The sequence below is a fragment of the Alligator sinensis genome, unplaced genomic scaffold (genome assembly GCF_000455745.1).
Source record: "Alligator sinensis unplaced genomic scaffold, ASM45574v1 scaffold574_1, whole genome shotgun sequence".
NCBI classification, from domain to species: domain Eukaryota; kingdom Metazoa; phylum Chordata; order Crocodylia; family Alligatoridae; genus Alligator; species Alligator sinensis.
In genome coordinates this window covers 868904-878158 of record NW_005842106.1, presented here as the reverse complement: position 1 = coordinate 878158, position 9255 = coordinate 868904, and the positions used below count along the sequence as shown (strand labels likewise).

The following is a 9255-nucleotide window of genomic DNA, read 5'->3' as shown; positions in this document are numbered from 1 at the left end:
TTCCTGCTTCCCCGCCCTGGGCCCCACCAGCCCTGGCTCCAGGACACCAGTACAGGCCCTGCGCTCCTGCCCAGCTGTCACTGTGCACCCATGCACCTGCTTGCTGCAACTTGCCCTTGACTGTCACACTTTCCTGGATCCCAGCTGCATCTCTATGACCATGAGAGCATGGGGCCCATGCCAGTACCCCAGGGCTAGGAGTGGGAGGGTGTGTGTGTGTGTGTGTGTGTGTGTGTGTGTGTGTGTGTGTGTGTGTGTGTGCCCATCTGTGCAAGGAGGGAGGGAGGGAGGGAAGGAAGGAAGTGGAGAGAGAGCAATGAGGGAGGGACAGTGTGTGTGTGTGTGTGCGTGCGCACGCGCGCACGCGTGCAATATAGGAAGGAAAAAAGACAGAAAGACAGAGAAAGAATGTTCATAGGGTGAGTCCCACACACATAACCCACCATACACATACACCCAGACCCCCGCTCACACTGCCATACATGCAGACCCCCCATACCCACACCCCCTCACACACCCCAGCCCCCCTCCTACCATTTGCCCCACAAACCCCATACCCACCCACACCCCACATATCCACACACACTCACATGCTTCCTCACCCCAGACCCACACTCCCACACCTATCCACCCTCCCAGACACCCACACCCTCTCCCATACCCCACATACCCACAGCCCCCCACCAGCCTATACCCAGCCCCCATGCACCTCCCCCACAATATACAAGAATAAGACTTCATTTTAAGGTATTGTGCAATCACTTCTATCTATACTACACACATACATGTAAAGCAGGACAAAATATTTTTAAAAATCAAATTAATAAATGTTGTAGACGTTCGATTTTTAGAATATAATTTGGTATTTTTCTGGTTCTGAGATGCCAAAACCCCTTGCTGAAAAGAGAACTTCTGGGGGCAAGGGGAGGGACTTCTGGAGTCCCAGAAGGAGGTCAGGAGTTAGGGAGCAGGAATTCAGGTCATAAGATGGTGACCAGGGGGTGGGGCTACCCATGCGGCCCTCGACAGCTTGCCAAGACTTGGTAAGTGGCCCTCCAACTGAAATAATTGCCCACCCCTGTTGTAGACAACCATTACTGGCTGTTGGAAGCAACTTTATTCATAAAGTTGAAAAGATATGGGAAAAGTTTTGCTGGCTAGATGGTGGAGATTTTTTCTCTCTAGATCTCTATCTAAAGAAGATATACTGATAGCTTTGTGCAGTAGTTGTATTCAGTAGGGTTGAGCATTTAATCAGTAATATTAAGTTCAATTGACCAGCCAAATATCTGTCAAAAATTGTAAAAAAATGCCAGTAGGTCCAAATACACAGAAAAAGCACAAATTTTCCATTAAGAGATGTGTCAAAAATGAAAAATCATATTTCTGTTAAGAAAATTGCAAAAAAAGTAAGGCTTCTTTTGTAAAATTGCTATAATCTTTGATCGACCAAAAATTTTCATTCAAATACTGTCCAGTTAATTGACTGGCTTGCCAACCCTTGTATTTAGTGAAGTTTCAAAAAAAATCATATTTCTCTTGTATAGTGTTTACATGTTGGTCTAATGGCTAGGACTTGGTGCGTTCACTGCCGTGGCCTGGGTTCAGTTCTCCATCAGAGAAGGTCTGTTTCTAACAGGGGGGTATAGCTCAGGGGTAGAGCATTTGACTGCAGATCAAGAGGTCCTCAGTTCAAATCTGGGTACCCCCTCTTTATTAAAGCAGTGACAAGTTGGCCAAGTGGTTAAGGCCATAGCTTTCCCAATTCATTTAGGGGCTGGCCCTGATGATCTTACAAGGTCCCTTCCAGCCCCTAACATCTATGAAACTATAACAGATCCTGCAGAATCCTGAGTAATGTGTTTTCTACTGAATCATCACTCAAGAGCCTTTTATTTTTCCTGAGCTATGACATACTATATGATAGCTGTGGAAGAAAGAGGTTTTCAAGGAATGATCTGAAATCTTCGTGGTGGCTTTGAAGGGGAAAAAGATTTATGAGTTTAAAAATAATCTCAAAAGACATTTCATTGATTGTGAAGGAGAAAAAACTCTTATATAATGTACATGTTTCCTGCCTGCTTGGCATGGTTTATGCGGGGGGGGGGGCTGGTTTATTTCTGAGTGTATATCTACCTGAGGTATTGATCTAATTACAAACACTGAATTCTGAAGATGATATTCATAATAGAACCCAGAAAGAAGCCAGGTACCTAAGCTAAAGAGAGTGATTCACTGAAAACCTGCCTAACCTACTGAGGTGTCCAAGTCACCCTTGGCATTCAAATTTTCTGGTGAACATTGATTTAAGCGCCTAAAATTTAATTATTACACATGCACAGAGGCACTGCCTCTTACCCCAGATGAGCATCACAGGTACCTATGTCTCAGCTAAGCCTCTTTGTGTCTCATAAATTAGGTTCTTTCACATTTAAGTCTCTGATACACTCCACTAAGCAAGTGTAGAACATAACTAACAGCACTGAGTTTAGTCAATTAAGCTGATGGAAGTTAGGCTTCTTAATGTTTTTGAAAGATCTGTCTAGGTTCTTCATACTATACAACTTAGGTTCTTCATACTCTTCCCTCCCTACTTGTCTTTATCCCAATGAGCATACAATCTGGGGGGAAAAAGCCTATGCAAAATGGCAAAAGAGAAGCATGTCTCATACCATCCAAGTTCTCAGAGAATTGATTGGCAGGTTTCTTGCTATTACATTTTATTATTATTCATGTATAAAAATGTCCCTAACTCCTCTTCCTCTTAGGGCAGCCTTGATTAATTTCTTGGCAGAGGTTTGGTGAAGTGGAATCAGTGGAATGATTTAAAGGAGGAAGGTAGTGAATCTGTTATGCACAGACAGCGTGTTCCAGGCACACAAAGCTTTATTCCTATAATCACTTACAGTTATTGCATAAGTTGCACTTAAGTGTTACAACTGGGGTGTAAACAATCCCATTTGCTCACAGCAGTCACATGTAAATTGAAGACTAGAAGGCTGTTGCTCATGTAAAAACCTGTCATAGTGATCATGTGTATAAATTACTGGTGCCAAGGGTGGCTCAGGCACCAGAAAATGATAGACATACTCAACGCCAAACAAGTACAAATTAAATCAAAAACTGAATGCTAACTTTTCAGGCCAGATCTGATGAAGAAAGTTTTACATTCAAAAGCTTGTCTAACTCTATCCCAACTATGCAGTTGGTCCAATAAAAGAAATCAGCCTAAGAAATCCTTGCCCCTCACAACATTCCTTCTCAAAGACTTCTGAAGGAACAAACCCTCATTGTACAGTGGCACATGAAACCTACAAACTTCCAGGTCTTTGCTTTCTTCTGAGAGAAGACAATATTGAATCATCAATCATTCTAAAGCAGAAGACCTGGTGTAAAAGAAATATTATCCTATTAAAAAAATCTTTATTACTCTTTAAAAAAATGAATATAGTTAATAGCACATACCTCACTCAATGTTAAATTAATATCTCCCCAGATTACAATTCCTGAAGCACCAAGAGCAGCAGACTCTCCAATAGTATTTACAAGGTCATCCTGAAAGCAAATGTATAAGGTTTAATATTAATGTAAATATATTCTACATATTACAAAACATACCATACCCTACAAAACCAGAATAACCACACTGAATAGGGTGAGTAACTATACAGAATGAAAGAAAAATCCTGTTCTTGGTTATACCTGTATTTTCTAGGACAAAGTACAGCAGGTGATTCAAAACAATGTGGACACCTACTGCTATTTTAAAAATCTCTTTTTATGTAATTAGAGAACTAAGGTTTGAACCAGGCTGGTATTTACTCATCAACATGCCAACACTTCACCAAGTTTATCACCAATTTTCTCAAATTACCTTCTGGCTAGAGTTCATGGAAACCAAATTCAAATGCCCTGTTTGAGCCAGGAGCATAAAAAACCCAGTGCTTCCTACTGTTCATTTAGCTCTGGCAAGCAGAGGGCACTACAGGTAAAGAACAGCAGGAGAAAGAACTCAACTAACAAGATCTTCTCGATAGGTGCTCCTGGGCATTATACATGAACGTACTCCTTAGAGGCTGAGAGGTAGGTCCTAAATGATTAGCTTGCCCACATTTATTTACCGCATTAACCTAAGCTTTGTAACTTTATGTCTGCACAGATCCTTTTCAATTCATGTCTTCAATCCTTTCCAATACAGAGTTGTCTCATGAAAATCCAATCCCCCCCTCCCCTTGCAAAGGTCATTTATTGGTTTGTTCCTACATATTTATTGTACTTTAAATTGCAAGTATTTAAAAGGTGGCCAAGCCTCACTCACCTGAGAGAGATATTCCTGATACAAATCTGTGAATACTGGACGTGTATATACAAAAACTGGAATTGGATAGGTGGAATTGGAGACATTAGAAACTCTAATGGCTTCTTGAACTCTGTTACGAACAAAGAGTGGTGCATTTTTGGAAGATCTCAAGGCTGCCTCCAAATAAACAGATGGGTAAAGGGCTGTGCTTTCCTCCCACAGCCACTTAAGTTCATTATTTCTTGCTATTTCAATATCTAAGCAGCTTCCTGTATAACTGTCAGGATTTTGTTTGTAATCATAGTTATAGCAGTCTGGGTAAAGGTAATATCCCCACAAACGATTTGGCTTCATTGATATCCCCAGTTTTAAAGACTGCAACATAAGTGATTTTGCTGCAGCTTCAAATTCCATTTTGGCTGCAATCCTGACTTCAGTTTCTGATAGATTTAGGTCTCTCTGCTGAACATACTGAACAGACTCCTGTCTGTAAACATCTTTTGGTCCCCAATTCCTTTTCCAGGTTGGCCTCCAGTTTTCCCAGTCAATGACAGCCAAGCCAACCTGTTCATCAGAAGGTATATAAAAATGAATGTCATCTTTGGCTTTTTTTAAATGAAGCTCCAGACAGACTGTTTGGGGAAGTCCACCATAGTACATATCACCTGTGTTTTCATCTTTGTAAGGATAATAACCAAGCCTATCTGCATAAAATATAGTGATGTTCTGGCCCGTGGATGTCTTCAGTGTGCTTCCAGTAAAGTGGAATAGTCTCATATCCAGCTGTTCTCCAGTCTTTTCTGTACAAAGCTCAGTAGGTGCATTCCAGATGGACAGGAAAGGTGAATTGGGGATGAGGGGAGGAGCTCTTATATTCAAAGATGAGCAGCAAGTAACTACAACAATGATGAAGACCAGGCAGGATGCTCCCTTATGGACAACAATGCCACAAAAAGTTTGAGTTTGTCTTAGGTCTTCCATTTCAGTGAATGTCTCAGCATGTAGAGAAGCATCAGCTGCTTCTGAGAAAGCAAAAATGAAATGCTCCACAGGTACTCAGAACATCTGTCAAAAGCTTTAGCAAAGGAATGGATTTTTCCACTAGAATTCACATTAAGCAATATGCCTTAAGGGTATAACAGGTGTGACATTCCTGTCATACCTTTTTATTGCTTCCAGTTCCAGGAGGATTTTCAACAATTGCCTAACCTAAAGCAGAAAAGAGATGATGCAGTTATAGTAGTAGGTGAAGTATCTTTTTGTTGCATCCATACAACAGACACTGTTTGCAGCTATGGAAATATTGTCACCTTTCAATAAGCAGAGAAACTGCTTATTCAGCAAAGAAGCACAGCAAAAGATCAGAGGAATAAAATATGTCAGGCCTGTCAGAGGAGTGATGTCCCATAGGACACAAGGAGCAGACTCATTACCCTCAGACTTATTCTTTATTCTGCCAATGAGTCATATATAAGTAACTATGAGCACAGCCATGTACGTGCTTGGTGCCTTTACTTATTTGCAGTCATTTAGGTATACTTTGCTTACCTATATCACAAGGTTGTTCTGAATCTTAATTTATGAAATGTTATAAAGCACTTAGAGATCCCCAGAATTTAAGACACACTGTAAGTCCAAAACACTGTGGCCATTTACTGGCTCTAGGATGGAAAGTTGGTGCTATTTTCTTTTTTATGACTTTCCTGTTTCAAATTTCTAACAGACCCATGTCGTGATGCAACATATTTGCATGCTGCTTATATTCATGATTCCTACATTCACAAGTGGCACAACTTTGCTCCCAAAGATATACTTTTCCCTCATTTATCTGTTATAAAATATTTTTACTGGATGATTTTTCCAAAAAAACATTATGAGCAAGTGACACAAATAGCATATACTTTCCTCAGTTCTAGTTCAGTGGAAACTTTCTCAAAGAGTGAAAAAAAATGAGCCTCTCGCCTTCCACATGCCTTTACATATACCAAAAGAGCTGAGTCAGGAAGTGCATGAGTCAGGAACAAATGCTCGCTGCACCCTTTGCAAGGCACCTGGGGGCTCATAGATATAGTAAGGCTCAATGATTTTACAACTCTGGCTAGGCAGTGGCCCTCCTCACCAAGACTGAATATTTTACTTGAAAAGAATGCTGAAGCAGTAACCATGTAAGATATTAGTGCTGAAAAATGTTCAGTCAAGTCACCATTCAGAGCTCAAGAACCCAATTCTTCCTATTGCCTCTGCACTGTTTTGGTTGTGAAAAGGGACTGTAAAGGTGAATTATTTGGGCCTTAGAGCATCCCCGCATTGTGGAGATACCATTCCACTATAGCTTCGGACCCTCTAGCATGCTGGGTGTGGCCAGGCCAAAAGGGTGAAACAAGTCTGCGCTGCTTTTCCAAGTTCCCAGACCAATGCTTAAGGGATGTGAGAAGTCAGGTGGAATTAAAAATAATTTGAAGACTGCTTTAAATAACTGCCAAATCTGAATTAGCCCAAACCAGCTCCAAACACAAGCAAATAATCAACCCACATTCCCACCTTCTTTACTAGTTCCTGTCAGTTGGACCTAAGAATTAAGCCCTTAGTTATACTTTTCATATTCTCCATAACTATTAAAATGGTGGCAGGTGCACATCTTGTATCTGGTCAACTCTGCAGGTATAGAGATATGTACACCATTATGTTACTTCATCTGTCCCCTTTGAGAAACCTAGTGCTACCTCTGCAAGCTTCATGTATTGTGCAAGTTTTTCAGGTATGTAGGGAAGGATTATAGCTGGCCCTTGCACTGAACAAAAAAACTATCAACCAAACCCATTGCACTAGAATGTGCACCAGATTATTCCAAATGCTAATGCCAGTGACTCTCCAAGAAGACTAATCTATATAATATGGCTATACATTATGTGTATGTATGTGGTATGATGTGTAATTTGTAACAATAACATAGGTAACATTTCTTATGGAATTAAGAATTATTCTGTTTTAAATCTATATTTTTATTGACACATCTAATTCAGTTTAATTTACACATTATATTAATGATATGATGCAATGGAAGAATAGCTCTTTTTCATGACAATGAGTACGTACAGTGTAGGTGATTTATCTTTTTGGATCCATAGTTAGTCACACCACTGGGAAGTATTCCCAGATAGTTTGGGACTGTTCTGTCCAGACCTTTTGTGATGAGCAGGGAGGGATAGGAGATGGAGACAATAAAATTCTTACCTCATCTCTCAGAGGCACACATCCTTATCTCAGACTGATTAACGACCTGTTCTGGAACAACATAACTCATCTTTATTCTCCGACAGTAACAATTTACCGTTAGTTTAACCTGTTATACCTATCTATGCAAAATGAGATGTTTTATCAGCCATCTTTCTGGATAATGGTTATTACATTATTGGCATATTATACTGGTGTTCAAAAAAACCTCTCTCAGTGCCAGAGATGGAACTGAACCCCCCCAAAACAATGACAGCTGAATCTTTATCCAGCATTAACTTGGGCTAATATTGCCAGCAATCTACCTAGTGAAGGTATTGGTAATTGTATGTACAGTAACTTATTACTGAAATGGCTAGAGAGGTAATTATTTTATTTGTAATTGATTTTCTCCTTTGCAGAAAAGACAAATTCTGAAGTAGCTTCCTGTAAGGGGAAGCTTTGCCTGTTTTTGACCAAAGCTGAAGATAGCCATGCTAGTACATTGTGGACTACAAAGGAGCTCTACAGAGATTCTGTTGTCAGATCTTCCAGAGAAAGCATTGGAGGCAGGAATCCAGACTTCCACAGAACTGAAATCCTCTATCTCCCTTCTGCTGGGATCACAGATGTTACTGCAACCCGGGACAGCCTACAAGTATGTGAGCAAGGGGAGTTACAAAGGCAGAGAAAGGAAAACTGGGAGGATGTGGGTAGCCTCTGGTAGGCTTCTTCTGTCCTCCTAGAGTTATCGGTTGACACTCTGCCCATACCTCTAATAAACTGTACTTGGCTTACACCCTGCCTGCCAGCTGCCTCCAAGATCTCAGGAACAGGGGGTTAGTCATTCCTGTTACCCACCTCCCAACACAATGAGCCAATACAAATTAGAAAACGTAAGTCATTAAAGTGCTTACAATTTTAGGGACACTACATACATCAACAGCAGACCAAATTAAACGTCATATGACAAAACTGGACAGAAACAAATCCTTTAGTAACAATGGAAATACCATAATAATGGAGAAATTCTGCTTTGATCATTTCTAAGATATTAGAGCAATTACAGAACATTACTGCATTGTATATTGATTCTGCTTAGTGTCTTTTGAAGAAAAGAATAGGACTTATGCAGTCTTGGGCCTTTTGATCCTTCCATCAAAGTGTATCTTCTCTAGACATAAAAAGAGTTTTTATTGCTGAATGAAGTGCATGCGATCATAAAGAATGGAGTAGGATCAGATCCCCACTGATAGCTTTGTATCTTTTTTGTTAAAAAAAACAAAGTTGTGAAAATGTATCTATGGACTAACAAAGTCTACTGTTTGTTTTGATAGGACTTTCCTGTTTTGATGACTATGCAACAGGGCTCCAACTTCTGAGTTGCTAAATGGGGGATGCAAGGCCTCCCTACAGGCCCCAGATGCCACTACACGGACCCCTGTGGCTGCATGCTGTGTCATGTTCTCCCCTCCCCACCCACACTGTGAGGAAGACCACTCTGTTGTACAGTCCCAGCTCCTCCATGCCCCACACGCTACATGGGTCCTTCCCACAGTGCTGTGCAGCAGGTGCCCTGCTGTATCATGCTAGTACGCCACACTGCTCAATACATGGTCCCTGGGTCCCCACAAGACACCTAGCCTTGAGCTTCCTCATCTCCAAACCCATGGGCAGGGTCAGGCAGTGAAAGCCAAAGAAGATAGGGAGATCTCAGCCCAGGAACTGCATGTTAACCATTC

At 41.0% G+C, this 9255-nt stretch overlaps 1 protein-coding gene and 1 non-coding gene across 2 annotated transcripts in view; one reads left to right on the top strand and one right to left on the bottom strand.

Moving 5' to 3' along the window:
- The window catches only part of SPAM1 (sperm adhesion molecule 1), an 8905-nt gene extending 1338 nt beyond the window's left edge, over positions 1-7567 (bottom strand). The window contains exons 1-3 of the mRNA XM_025205168.1: positions 7535-7567; positions 4319-5322; positions 3466-3555 (exon numbers count right to left, since the gene is read on the bottom strand). Coding sequence (XP_025060953.1) covers positions 3466-3555; positions 4319-5281 — 1053 coding nt within the window. The 5' untranslated portion in view covers positions 5282-5322; positions 7535-7567. The remainder of the gene's footprint in view (positions 1-3465; positions 3556-4318; positions 5323-7534) is intronic.
- TRNAC-GCA lies at positions 1640-1711 on the top strand. The gene has a single exon. It is a non-coding gene; the product is annotated as a tRNA-Cys (tRNA).
- Positions 7568-9255: the final 1688 nt, after the last annotated feature.